The sequence below is a fragment of the Ambystoma mexicanum genome, chromosome 9 (assembly GCF_040938575.1).
Source record: "Ambystoma mexicanum isolate Mex_15411 chromosome 9, UKY_AmexF1_1, whole genome shotgun sequence".
Taxonomy (NCBI): domain Eukaryota; kingdom Metazoa; phylum Chordata; class Amphibia; order Caudata; family Ambystomatidae; genus Ambystoma; species Ambystoma mexicanum.
This window is the reverse complement of record NC_090931.1, coordinates 617,523,790-617,538,464: the sequence shown is the minus strand read 5'-3', so window position 1 is coordinate 617,538,464 and position 14,675 is coordinate 617,523,790. Positions and strand designations below refer to the sequence as shown.

The 14,675-nt window shown below is 47.6% G+C and overlaps 1 protein-coding gene across 14 annotated transcripts in view; it reads right to left on the bottom strand.

Annotated features, from left to right (window-relative positions):
- MYO18A (myosin XVIIIA) overlaps positions 1-14,675 on the bottom strand; it is a 1,313,149-nt gene that overhangs the window by 26,328 nt on the left and 1,272,146 nt on the right. For 11 of the 14 annotated variants that reach the window (XM_069615286.1, XM_069615296.1, XM_069615289.1 and 8 more), the window contains 2 exons: positions 5,989-6,111; positions 3,981-5,397 (listed from right to left, as the gene is read on the bottom strand). In XM_069615286.1, the coding sequence (XP_069471387.1) occupies positions 3,981-5,397; positions 5,989-6,111 (1,540 nt within the window). Of the gene's footprint in view, positions 1-3,976; positions 5,398-5,988; positions 6,112-14,675 lie in introns of all 14 variants that reach the window. The other 3 variants (XM_069615293.1, XM_069615294.1, XM_069615283.1) reach the window with 2 other exon arrangements.

Genomic DNA, 14,675 nt, shown 5'->3' with positions numbered 1-14,675 from the left:
GAGGATTGCAGTACCTCACTGCAGTTCTCCCACAGTTTGTTTTCATAACCTGGACTGTTGATCTGGTTGCAAAGCTGGAGCGGCTTTGGTTGTTCCTAAAGTGAGAGGCTGCTTTGTGACCAAAATTTTTAGAAGGCGAGAGGTGACACTGTATGCATGTTTGGGCTTGGATTGAGCAGAAGGGGGCTTGGAACGGATGTTTATTTACTTTCCCTTGACTAAAGTTCTTTCAGGGAGGTGGTCCTATCCATTTCTAAGATGAAAGGGAGGGGTCTCAAAATTGATTGGCCGAAGTCCGCCAGCGAGGCAGTGTGGAACTCTCAGGTGGGTTCTAAATTGCTTTTCTTCCAATACTTTAAGCTAGCAGTTCAGTTTCCAAGAGTTGAGTAATTAAGTATTAAGAAGAGAGAAAATCCAGAGTCTAGAGAGAATTCTGAACAGAGCACTTTTGAAGAACTCATGCAACAAATGAAAGCAAGTTGAAACTCGTTTTAAACTAGAATTTCTTGTATATAATTACAAATACAAAGTATTAATACACAGTAGATACATTGTTGGAATTGGAGTAGAGGCAAGCAATTGTCTTTATTTTGTTGTCCTAAACGGTGCGCAGTCCAACAAGTGATTTATAAGGGAGCAGGTGTTGTACATCAATGAACACTAAGAGTAATAGCGTGGGATTAGCACGTGTTTAGCAGTCAGTTAATTTCGCATGACCTCATCTGTGGTTTATGACCCTAATCTAGTCCTCCATGCAGCAACTACTTACACAGAAGGATGGAGCGTTTTTTTGGTATTATTCACTGGTTTTGAGCTCAGCAAAAGGGCCCGAACAAGACGGAGGGCGCTCTGAGGTTGCGCTACCCTGTCCCCACAACCCAGGGACTTGCCCACGACACTTATGGATCTGCTCTGAAGGTGTGTTATCACACCGACGTGCAGCCCGCGCTTCAACGAGCACGCAGCTTTCATTCGACTCTATAGCGCTGGCGAGTCTTCTGAAAGCAGTCTGCACATTAAAGCACGGGTTGCTTGTGCATGTGATAGCTCAGCTACAGAAGAGGATATTTCTAGCTAGAACTATCCTGAAGCCAAGTTGTCACATGCACGAGTAACCAGCGTTTCAACAAACAGGCCCTTTCAGTAGACTCGACTGGAAACGGAATACAGAAACAGCCAAAGCATTGCATACTTGTTATAGCTGTCCAAACTGGTATATATGTCCTGCAATGTACTGATTTTTTTTTCTCAGGGTGAGCACTGTGACCAATCAAAATGGCAGAGCTCAACTTCCATTATTCACTCTAAAGGGCTTCTTACTGAATCACTTGGACAGGTTTCAAATTTAAATTTGTGGACATTCTTATTTTCCCAAAATGCTCTTTGCTTTTGTGCAAATCGCGAGGATTGGGTTCTATGAAGAGATAATGTACTGGATGACGCCACTCAACACAAGCGCCATCTCCCCATGCCCCCTCCCCTACAGGGATGAGACAGTTTCCGCCAGTACATTTTTTTCCATTTCCAGCACTTTTGCTATGCACACAAGCCGCATTGCTACGCCGAGCACGAGTTGTGTACGCCAGCCTTGCCGGGATAGAGTAAAGCACCCTCTCAGATGGTAAGTGCGGCAACAATTGAAAGGAACAATAAGTCTAGAATCAAAGTATCACGTTTGCCGGTGTGTCGCTTGCCTTGACTAGTGCAGTCAGCATGGAATCCCTTCACATTTTGAATAGTAAAACCGCAACACTGTTTAGGCTTCAATGAGGTGCAGGAGGAGTGCAGTTAGGGGGGAAGCAGAACTCTACGATTAAAAGAGAACAGCTCCTCTGATGAAGAGCACGAGCCTCAACCTCAGAACTACATATAAGAGGAGGGAGGGAGGGAGAACAGGAAGACCTGTCATACAAAGAGTACTGCAACACACTGAGAAACAGTTATTACATACAACGCATGTGAATCTAGAAGTGCCACAGTAAGAACCAGCCTGCAGGCATTAAGGGAAGGATAGAGGGTAAATGTGTTTCCAGTAAAAATAAGGGAGGGGAGTTATTAAAAAGACAAGGTCAAGAGTAGATCCACAAACTGATTCCAGGAAACCAGCGAGCAAGTGATCTGACCGTTTATTTTGGAATGTGTAGTCGGCAGGGTGGGGCAGCTAGTGGCTGGGATTGGCCATATGTACTTACAGCGCCACCTAATAGCCAAAACGTGGGTTGAAGCCACAGACTGTTTGGTATTGTTTCCATTCTTGCACAGTAAGCAGCCTTTATATTTGTGCAAAATGCTTGTAGCGTTTATGCTTTGTACAGTTGCAAAACACTGACATTTGGTAATTGTTATGTAACTGCATCTGTGCACTGCTCGTGTAAAACAATTTGACACTAATTCAACGCGAGAGGAATGGGACTGGTCAGAGAACACTTGGGGTGTGTAGTTTCATCATGGCCCATACCCCAAATCTTCGTTCATCAAATTAGAGTGAGGTGGAGAAATGGAAGAGTTGTCATGCAGACCCCCGGTCCTAACCAGCAACGCCTTGCACAAGAAAAGGCTTCACCCCAGTTTCCCTGGAAAACAGAGTGCTCCAAAAATCACACTGCTGTGATTAGCTACAGAAATGTGATACCAAAGCTTTTGTTGGCAGAAAAAGTTCATGCAAACTATGTTGTACTGCATGAACTTTTCAAAAGGAATTTGGACTCAACCCGGACACAATCTGCCAAGCAGAGTTTGATACGGAAGGAGTGCCACAAAGGAAATTGGCATCAATATGGGCCACGGTTGTCTGTAGATTGCCTGAAAAGGCAGGGGTGGGGTGAGGTGAGCAGGGCGACCCTGCGAGGCAGGGAATGCCTAATGTGCCCACTTACACACACTGGTCGGAAATGGAGAAACTTTAATGCTGCTTTCTGGCATTGGCCCAAATGCTGGGCTCTTCCTCTCGTGTTACTATACAAAGTACAACGCCGTGTTCTGGGTAGGCGCATAACTGCACGTATTTTAGGACTACCTTCTAACTGAAAACGCTTTTTCGAAAACATTAATGCCAATACACGGGATTAGAGGCCCTAGGAGTTGCTTTTTAAGTCGTCTGATCTTGATGTGTCACGGAGGCTATTCATTGTCTCGGCACCATCCAAAAAACCGTCCACTTTAGATGCAGATATTGGCTTTGCAAACGAAGTCAGACAGGTCACCTTCTATTACTGACATGCGTTTATATAAAAACTCGGCCTACCGAGTTTACTATTTCAAAGTCCATTCACATGTGGCTTACAACACATTATCGGCAACCAATGTCTGAGACCAACAAGTGCGATTCATGTTTATACGCAAACTCTACTATCAACCCAGGCAACCTGCACAAGCCGTCCAGAGGCTGGTTTCCGAAAAGCACATATAGGAGGGCTACAGGATCTGGTAGGTGCCAGCATGGGTTCATTCTGTGCGGTTTGCATCGCAATTTCCTCGGCATAGAAGACAACAGGGCACACTTGACATGCTTATGCAAGGTTTGGATGAACGGTACAACGTCCTTTTATCCACAGCAATTTTTTCGACGGTTTTTCTAATAAAAATTGTTCACCGAAAAACCCATCAAAAAATATAGGGGTGTGTGGGAAAGAGCAAATAACGTGCTGGGGTGTCGGGGAATAGTAGAAAAACGATAGAGGATGAGGGACTCGGGGGGGGGGGGGGGGGTGGGGGGGGGGGGTGGAAGGAACCCCCAAAAATACAAAAAAAAAAAATCGGCACCACATTTTCATTAAAAAAACCTGACGAAAAAATAGCTGTCGATGAAATGACAGAACTGGATGATGATAGTTTGTCAAGCAACAATAGTTTTGAGGGGTCATGCTGGGTAGATCATAAAGTGTGTTATGGGGTGTTCACTGCAAAAGACCAGAAAAGGTTTTAGTAAAAGCACACAGTGCAATCTCATGCTCGGCCCAGACGCTGAAACACCTACTGACTTAATCACTCTCTGGCCGGTACAGGTACTTCATCATCAGGCTGTCCACCTGCTTCTTCCTTTTCTTCTCTTCCTTCTTGCCTTGCTTACTCTCCTTCTCCGGGCTCTTACTGCCCCGCGCGCTTTCCCCTTCAGACGCTGGATCCCTGCTCTTGGGACCCTTCTTCACACTGCTGCCACTGCGATAGGAGACTGTGGAGCTTGAGGACGATTCCGAATCAGAGGAAGACTCAGAGGACTCTGAGTCGGTCTCTTTCTTCTTGGATTTCTTCTTTGACTTCTTGCTGTGCCTCTTGGAGCTTTTCCTTTTACGGTCCTCCTGGGAAGATTCCGATGACTCTGAGCTTTTTCTCTTGCTTCTGCTTCTACGACTTCGTGGTCGGGAAACCTCCATGGCAGAAGCAGACCGCCGAAGACCAGAGGAATGTTCCCCTTTGTCCAGCTTTGTGCTCTTCAGGCTCCTGACACTTCTCTTGTCATCATCCTCTTCTGAGTCAGGCTCCAAGCTTGTCCTCTTGAACTTGATTGGCTTGTAGTTTAGGACTTCATTAATTGCTGCCTCTAGATCTGGGTCCAAGTAGTTGCGATGGGCGACAGGCCGGATATCTGAACCCTCTGGCTGAGTTTCATCAGAAGCTGTGGTCCGAGGCCTCGGAGGTACTGAAAAGCTACGCCCAGTTGAATGTGGACTGTATGCAGACCTACTGTCACTGAAGGCGATGCTGGAGACATCATCAAAGTCATTGAGCTGGCTTCTTGACAGGGAGAGCCTTGAATCAGAGCGGTTGCTTGTAGTGGGACTACTTCGGCCAAAGTCAGACCGGCGGCTGAGAGAAGGGCTGATGGCACTGGAAAGTCCACCCAAGGGATCATCATGACGCGATGTACTACGTCTTAAACTGGGTGGGCTGGACATAGCAAAGCTCATTGATGACCTCAAGTCATCATCCACATCCAGACCCCGTCGAGTGGATACGCGACTGATGGGGGCAGATATGGTGGACACTTTGTCAAAGTCAGGACTGGCAACAGACCATCTTTTGTCTAAACCCTTTCTGGCTCTGCTGGAGGCCTCTGAGAAGGCCTGTGAAATCATGGATACCCGATCATCCAAGTCTTCGCTGCCCTGGGATTTCTTCCAAGAGCTGACAGAGTATGTCTCGTCCAGAGCATTGGCTGCAGAGTTCCTTTGCGTCTTTCGGAAAGATCGATCTGGAGAGGTGGCTCTCTCTTTCAGAGTGGTGAACAATGAGTCCTCATCCCCTTTGCCCCCGATGGAATCCTTCAGGTTAGCCCGCTTTCTGTAGCTGAGAGAACTCATCACAGACATGGGCCTCTCCTCTGGCTCTTTGAACTCTTTTCCCTCTTTGCCTTCCTTCCCTTCCTTGCTCTCTTTTAGGTCAGAGTTTAGGTTAAACCTGAAACGTGGAGAAATGGGCAGTGCAGACAGGACAAGCAGCCACACAGGTGGAAACAGAAGAGAGAGAGAGAAAGACAGATTACTTTGTAGGATGAGAAACTTCACAGTAGAACAGGTTCAGTGAGGTGAAACAGGTCAACCTGAAGCATGGATAGATTGGAATTCCCACACTGTTAGTCATCTAGGGGACATGGGAGAACGGCAGCAAGCTGGAAACCTGCATGGTCCACGATGACACAGGAGAATGACATGAATTATGGAAGAAAAGGTGACCTAATGCATGTATATTCCTCAGATGAGAAGTGGCCTTCTGGCCAACAAGTTTCCCCTCTGTGCCAGAAAGTCCAGTGCACATGGAGACATTGGCCAGGCTTTTGGCTACACAGAGCTGTGCGACTATTCCCTGTTCCAGAGGCTTGGCAGTGCAGCAATCACTCCTATGAAGTGCACACACACATCTACATGGTTACCGTCTACGCCACCTTCGCGTAGGAGCCTCTTTACCCATTGCTATGGATGGAAATTGTGTCTCATTCGCTGGCCCCTCTGCACACTACGACACTGAGCACAGACGCTCGAGCACACTGACCTCGAACTTTTCAAGCTGCCATCGTCGGAGAAGGTCTTGGCCGAGCCTTTGTTCTTGGAGAGCCACGACTTGACGCCATCGACGCGGTCCTCGAGCTCCGAGTCACCGTCCGAGTCGCCCTCGCTGTGGGTGAGAAAAGAAGGTCAGTGATGGTTACAGACTCAGAAAGAGAGCGGGCATGATCATCTGAAGTAGGGCAGCGGAACACATGTGACCTCGTAATCACAGCAAGCGAGGCATTTCATTTGTCAGGCATGGTAGTACCACTTAAGCTGGGGCGGGCCCACAGGGAGGGCTCAAGACCCCCACTTGAGCCTTCGTACATGAGGGACACATTCACAAGGCAATCATTGGCTAGGAATGCCAAGTCACAAGGGGAGACCAGTCTGGGTATTAATGTGCGGATGGCACGGGTTGTCATCGGACACACATCTTGAAGTTAATGGAGCAGATCTGGCTTGAAATGGGCAGGAGCAGTGCTGCAGCAGGGTCAAAAAACGTGTTGTTAAATGGGCCAACTCATTTCGGCCGTTTTGATGCATTTTCGTGACATTTTAAGTGGCTTTAGAGTTTTCTTTTTTTTAATTTCTATCGGGAGTTGGGGATGGAATGGGGCGGGAAAAGGAGGGTATGGGGCGCTTCCCCATCCCTTAACAAAGCCGCTAAAAATGCAGGGGAAATAGATGCAATGAGTTGGCCACCTACAAGTTGTATCAGATCCGTTAGAACCAAAACTCCCAATGTACGTCCCCATCTACTCCTTCACAAAGAGCTCTTCTCTGGGCTCACCTCTTTACAGTTTTACTTGCCCTCACCTCCTCACGCCCCCTCCAATGCATATAGGCATGTGCGCCTTCATTGCCACTTTTTGCTGATGTATCGCTCAGAACTCCCACAGTCTATTGGTACAGTGCGTCCGTTTCTGAGACCTTCTGGAACTGGCTTCTATGCCTCGCTCCCATGACTGGCAGTGCTGCTTCTCAGTACAGCACTGTTCACAGGCCCCTGTGCTCTGGTTGGGACTTGGCAGTTCAGGTAGCCCCTCTGAAGTCTTCCTCACTCATGGAGGTTTCAGTTTATGGCTTGGGCAGCCCTGTTGGTATGCTTTACAATGGAACCCTATCTTTACTTTCTCTTTGTCTCAACTATCGATTGTAGCTTTCACGCAGCGGTGTGGACATGGGACTTAATGGCCCACTAGCATGAATTTTGTAGGCCCGGGCTGCGGGGCATTAAATGCCATGCCTGCCTCGCTGCCGCGGCGTGATAGCTATCCGCACCCTGGGAATTCTCGGGGCGCGGATAGTTTTCATTTTTTTCCATTCCGATGGGAGATGTGCAGTTGCAAAGACAAAAAATTCAAAAATTGCCACCGCCATTAAAATAGAAAAGGGATTAGGTCTCTTTTCGGAAAACAGGCTTCGAAATGGCAGCCGTCATCCGAAAAGAGGCCTAATCACTTTTCCATTTTTATGGAGGCCATTTTCATTAACATTTCTTTTTTTCACCGCGGATGGTGATTGTACAATCGCGCCCGGGAAAGGAGGAGTGTGCCTTTCCTGGGTGCGAATGCCCTCTTGGTGAGTAAGCCACGCTCTGCTCTCTAATCCGTGTACTTCCGATCTGCTCCTACTGCAAGATGCCCTTTCTTCAGTGGCCTCCTTTGATGTATTCTACAAAGGTTGGCTGGTCTGGTCAAATGGGCATCACCATATGAAAAATACTGGTCTCCTTCCCATGTTAATGAGGGGGAAAAGGAGCAGCTTTATCACAGGACTCAGTGCCTTGGTTAAGCCCTGTGCAGTCCTAACGATGAATATATCAGACTGGATCTTGCAGCGATCAATACCAAACGGTTCACTTTGGTTTGCAAGTAACTGCAAAAGCGACGTATGCCAAAAGCATCCACCTGATTAGATGCAGAAATGATCATAAAGGATTTCTGCTCCAAGCACGGATTGTGGATGGTCAGTGAATAGAAGAATGCAAAAGTGGGGTTTCCCTGGCAGACGTTGGCACACACCTTCCTCCTGTGAGCTCATTGATGGACTCCACTATGTTTTTCCAGGGTCCAAAGAAGCCGCCATCAGCCTGGGGTGGACAAACAGTAACAAACTTCACTTTGGCCGGAAACTAGGGACAGCATGAAGTGTGAATGAACATACAGGGTGAAACTATGAGGATACTCAATTTTAATCTACAAACTAACAGCCTTATAGTGATATCTAACAAATACATTCTTAATATTTGTATAGATACTTCTGTTAAGACCTTAGACCAGTGGTATTAAAACTTATCCCGAGCCCACCCCCCCCTTGAGTAACTTTTTGCTGAGCCCCCCTACCCGGTATCCGGTAATAATGTCCCCATACATAGTGTCGCCGGGAAAAGCCATTGGCAACATTATGTATGGAGACTGGCTGCAGGGATGTCCCCTGCTCCCATTGTTAAGAAAATAATAATAAATCGGGGGCTGCAGGGGTGTCCCCCGCATGCTCAATGTAATAATGTCCACGCAAAACAATTCGACTTTTTTGTCAGGGAACATTTTTGCGTGGACATTATTACATGGAGCCGCCTAACCCCCTTGAGTAAACATTGTTGCCAGGCTCCCCAGATGCCAGATCTGCTTATGTTTTCTATTCAAAGCTATCACAGTGCTCGCCCCACCCCTTGATCCCCCGCAACCCACATCTTTCAGCCCCACAGTTTGAAGACCACTGCCTTAGAATCCCTCTCTGTTTACTGCTTTGAATTATGCTTATTGTTTCCAGAAACTCTTGCTGGGTCAGAATTGGGGTTTCGCATACTTCATGAGGGGGCAAAGGGTACCACACTAAGCCTTCAGTTTCCTCCGGTTTATTTGCCGCACAGATAGGGTAGTGTGCAAGCTCCCTTACAGCACATTAAGCGTTTAACTTAAACATCTGCAAGAGTGGCCAGTGACTTCTTCACAGCCGCATACATTGGATTCCTTGTTGTCCACACACCTCCTTCCAACCAAGCAGTGCTTTCTGATCGAACAGACCAAAAGCAAATTGTAGACACTGGGTGTGGTAGGCAGGAAGCTAAAGAAGGGCATGGGTAAACTGAGATTTAAAAAAACACAGTTTATGTCGCCACTGGTGTGCCATTAGCTAACAGGGCGCTGAACCATCTGGGAACAGAGTCTGAACGGCGGGGGGGCATTAATTGCCTGCGACAGCCAGGCTCCTGTGGCCCTCCATCACTGCTACACACGATTACATTTATCATTAATGCTTATGGATTCTCCTTCAGTCACCACAAGTGAATCCTTGGAGGGGGAAAAGCTGCCTGACTCCTGGGGGGAGCAGCAAGGGGAAGTTACATCCTCCCAATTCTGCAAAACATCCCTCTCGCTAACGCACCCTCTGCAATGTCCTCTAGCCTTGATACTGTATGATCAAGACAGCCTCCACGCAAACATCACCTTCATTACATTTCACACTGCTTATTGTCCACAGTGGATTCATCGCATTTTCGAAAGGAGAGCCTTGCCTGCTAGGTCACTGGCGGCTTAGCATTCAGAGAAAATGGTTTATGATTGCCACACTGAAAGACGAGAGGATAAAAATGAAAGTGCAAAAGGAATTTCAAAGAATTCAGGCAGGAGCAAACAAAAGAGGTATGTAGAGGAATGATCCTCATAAAATGTGGGGAACCGCCAATCGCGTGCACTTTTTCCAAGTCCTTTGGACACAGGAGCTGCAGCAATGCACAGAATTATTATTTTGAAAAGAACATACCCCTACAGGATCCTTAGTAGGGATGGCACCAGAAACAATTAACTGACCCTTCCGAACTGGCATGGTTGTTCCAAATAAATGGAGGATCCTCCTGTTAAGGTCCAGATACACAAACATTCATGAGTCTTCAACACCCTTGGCAGGGCCCTCCGACCAGAACTGGGGTATGCTACCTTGGTCTCTCCAGATGTTTTGGATTGCAACGCGCAGTGATGAGCGATCATGGGCGCTATAGTGCAAAACATCAGGAGACACACAGGTAGCAGACCACTGCACTAGAATATACTTAGAAGTTTGACATGCCTGCCCTTACTATCCTTGGACACAGAATCTTGCATCTGTATTTTCAAATAGAAAAAAAATACAATTGGTGTGTGCGACAGGGGCCTGACCTTGACAGGGGTTCAAGGGGCCCATCCTAACCTGTGGTAGGATGCCTACTGGGGTGAATGGCAGAGTCTATCCTACCCCAGAGCTGGGCTGAGGGTGTTGGGGGCCTTAACACCCCTCCCTCCCCCGAATGTGCTTTGACTATACTGATCGGTACCACTTTTGATCACCCAATGCCATGCACTCCCCTTTCAGGCTGAGTTTTCTTTGCTTATTTTTAAAACTACCAGGACCTGTGTGCAGCGCCAGACAGGATAAGTCCAGTGGGCCGAAGAAAGAAATTGACTGTTCCAGGCAGACTTACAACCCAGTGATGGTTAAGGAAAACGAACAGTACTGGCCACAGCCTGAAATCAGCGGGGACCTCAGCAAATCCTGTCAAAAGTGCTGTGGAACAAAAATGGGTAGGGCTACAAGGGTTTTGGTACCCTTGCAATGCACGACCCACCCGGGGGAAAAAGACAGCCACACATTGGGCCCCAGATGCAGGTGGACAGCATAGCTAATGAGGAAAGGTGAAAACACCAGGAAGATGATTGTTTAAAAGACCTGTAAGGACTACAGAGTTTGCAGGGTTCTCGGGTGAGATTAGGAGGTGGGGAGGTGGCCCGAGAGACTAGAAGCTGGAGCGGAGCACTGAAGAGTGTATGGAGCAGTTAGATACGAGTGCAAGTGAGGCATTGTGTGAGAGAGAAAGAGAGCGTTACCTAGATGAAAGAGTGAAGCCGTGCTTGTCAGACTAAATGGTAGAGTAATGGGGGTATAAAAGGTAGTAGAGGGTGAAAGAGATAGAAGAGTAAGAGTGAGCATATGAGAGAGAGGGAGGGAGAGAGAGTAGTAGATTAGGTGGGAAGAGTAGTAGAGGGAGGGACAGGGTCTGTTTCATAACAACCCTACCTACTCGGGCCACTGCCTAACCAATGAAAATCTGGCCATCAGCCCTGTTCTCCTGAGTCCGAGAGACATAGAACATGTGGGCCCATACCAGATCTAACCAATGGATCTTTTCCTCTGCCTTGGGAGGGCGAGGCGGAGGATAGAAGACAGGTAGATGGATCACTTGAGATAGATGGAAATTCGAGACGACTTTCTTTTTTTCTTTTTAATTTATTAACTCTTGGCAGGTACAACGAGAAACAACCGACAGAGGAAACTGGACTGGAGTGAGAACACATTTCAGCATACAGATGTACAGATGCATAGAATATCAGTGGTAAAGAGATAACATTCATACAGTAGGTTTTTCACAGTAGTTGCAAACGGGATAGTTGGGATTGAAGGGCCATTCAGCAAGACAGCCGGATGATCAATCCGAGGTAAGGCTGGCTAAGTATGCGCGGAACTACAGCCTTGTCTCTCTAGGTCTGGCGGAGTTGGGGAGTATCGGTGGAGCCTCCTCACAGTTCTGGACCCATGTATGGTCTACCAGCCATATTTTAGTTGTTGGGGTTTTTGGTCTTTCCATTTGAGCAGTATGAACCTTTTGGCGATCATGCACCCCATACTTACTAAAGGTCTGAAGTGCTTTGATGGCAGTGAGGACCAACCTTTGGACCAACCTCCAAACAGTGCGCCCAAAGGAGAACGATCCAGCATGACCCCCACTATATCAAAGTCTTCAAGACTGATTCCCAGAATCCAGCTAGGGAGGAACATCTCCAAAACATACGAATGTGGTCGGCCCCTCGTGTGTGGCACCTTGCACACAGTTGTTCCCCAGCCCTAAGCATTTTACTCAGTTTCCCGGGTGTATAGTAAAGTTTAACAATTTAAATTGCATGACCCTGAACATAGAATTCAGGGATACGTTTCGTGTATGTAGGCACAAGTTCTTCCATTGGGTATCAGACAACTGTACATTTAAACTCTCTGTCCATTTCAACCTGGTGGCTGGTATAGTCACAATTGTTTTATTTAATATCATCCTATATAGTGTGGAGAGGCGGGCAAAACAGTTTATGGCGTTTGCAATGTATGTCAGTTCAACATTTTCAGGGGGGTTTGTTGGAGTAATTTGGCCACCGTGCGGAGACTGCAGCACGCATTGTGTAATACTGCATCTGCTCTACGGCCGAGTCCCTGTGGCCCTGTCACCAGGTTTCTAGAGTAATAAAGGAACCGTTTGGATACAGGTCGGCCAATACCAGGTAGCCCAGGCCCTCCCAATGTAAGCTCAATGTCTTGTCCCATGTGGAGCCCAACACGGGAAACTTCCATAGTGGGAGCCACTTATATGGGTGTTTGACCCCAGTTTTTGCAAAAATTGAGCGCCACGCTGTCAAGGTTGTCTTAACTGGGTCGTAGGGGCAGTCATCAGTACATTTCTCATCAAGGACCAGCATCCGAAGGTTAGTCCTTCCTGAAGCAAGGTCTTCCAGTCTCACATGAGGTGGGGATGGGTCCTCCCCGTACCAATAGGATGCGAATTGGGCTTGGTCAGTTAGCCAGTATAAATCAAAATTTGGAGCCGTTAGTCCTCCAGTCGAATATGGATAAGTCGCATCTAACCATTTTTTAAGGACCTTCACTGCGTGCCACAAGAATTGCGCTAGCGTCCCATGCAGTTTAGTAAAGAAAGGTTTACCAGGCTATAGGCTACATCAATGAATGTGCACAGCAATTTGGGAAGCAAAATCATTTTAATTAGAGCAAGCATACCCGCCAGTGATATTGGCCACAACCTTCTCCTAGTGACATTGTCTCTGACGTACTCCTCGAGGATAAAGTAGTTGTCGCAGGGGAGGAAAGCGCCCTCTCGGGCCACCATCACACCAAGGTATCTGATACCATTTGGAGCCCATAAAAGGGGGAAGTCCCTGCGAGGTTACTTTGTACAGAGCATCAGGGGATCTCGGACCTGGTATAATTTATGACAAATCCTGAGTGCAGAGTAGTATCTCAGTTGATGGGGTCGAGATTAGTTTGTGGGTCGTGAATATAGAGCAGGACATCCTCCTTGTATAACAAGATTATTTGAGGGGGGGCCTCAGAGACGAAAGACTTCGACTGCTGTGATGATAACGGATAAAGTCTGCCATTGGCTCAATCGCAAGTGCAAATAGGATAGGGGGCATCCCTGGCAGGTACCGCTTCCCAATTCAAACTGATCAGAGACCCTTGAGTTAACGAGAACTCTCGCTAGGGTGCTAGAGTATGGTAATTTAATGTATTTGAGCATCTCAGACCCCAGGCCCATTGTTTCCAGTACCAGATACAAGTATTTCCATGATACCATACTTAATGCTTTCTGGGCAGCACTCGCCACCGCCACAGCCTCTACGTTGGAGTTGAGCCTGGCCATTACATTAAATAGCTAGCGGATGTTAAGAGATGTTGCTCTGCCCGGGGTGAACCCCGCCTGGTTCTGATGGATAATGTGAGGCATTAACAGGTTCGCCAGCACCATGGCAAACATTTTTGTGTCCACATTCATAAGTGAAAGAGGTTGAGAATACCTGCATTCATTGCTGGGTTTGCCAGGCTTCAGCAGTGTGGTTATGATGGCCTCAAGCATAGACTCAGGCAATAGGGAGGTAGCCAGCGATTCCTCCCAGACCTCAATGTGATATGGGGACAAGAGAGCTCAATTTTCCTGGAAACCTCAGCGGTTAGACCATCCCAGCCAGGTGCTTTTACTCTGGGGAGGTCTCTGATAATGGTCAAGAGTTTGTCTACAGTGAGTGGGCTGTTGAGGCTTTCAGTAGCTTGTGGGCTCAACCTTGACAGCGGCACTCTCTCTGGCCAGACACTACTGGCAGCAGGGTCATATCATGGGTCTGCCTCGTATAGGGGCCCATAGTAGCACCGGAACACTTCCAGAACCTCGTGTCGCTTCCATTTGAGTTCCCCTTGCACGTTGAGAATACTGTTGACTTGAGTTCTCTCATATTTGGCCTATACCGCCCTGGCCAGTGTCCTACCAGGCCTTTCTTCCTCCCCATATTTTCTGGCGGCTACTGGCCTAGCCAGAAAGTGAACTTTGCGTGAGGAGTGTGCACCGAACTTCTCCAACTCATTACGTATCTGTACTAGAGTTTTCGGATCAAGAGATCGAGCGTGCTTGGTCTCAAGGGCTTTGTGTCAGGCCTCCCTGAGGTGAAGGTTGTTCCTGATCGCTTTAAGGACCTCTGCCTCCCTGGATGTATACACCCCTCTTATGAGGACTTTAAAGGCTTGCCACTGAGCTCCCAAGGTTGTATCTCCACCGGCATTACATGCAAAGAAGGTTTCGATGTCAGATTTAATGTTAGCTTTAAACACTATGTCCATCAAAGCCTCCGACTTGAATCCCCAAGTAGACCCGGGGATGGGGATTGATCAGTCCTCATACTCAACATTACTGGGGAATGGTCCGAAGATGTAGGGGTAGGATTTGGACCCCGAGAACCCAGCCCAGGAGTGAGCTAGAAACCAGAAAAACGTTTATGCATGAGGCCATATCGTGTACTGAAGCATAGAAAGTATATTCCGTGTCTGTGGGTGTGTGAGTCTCCAGGCATCTGTTAAGGACAACGTATTCATGTTTACTGT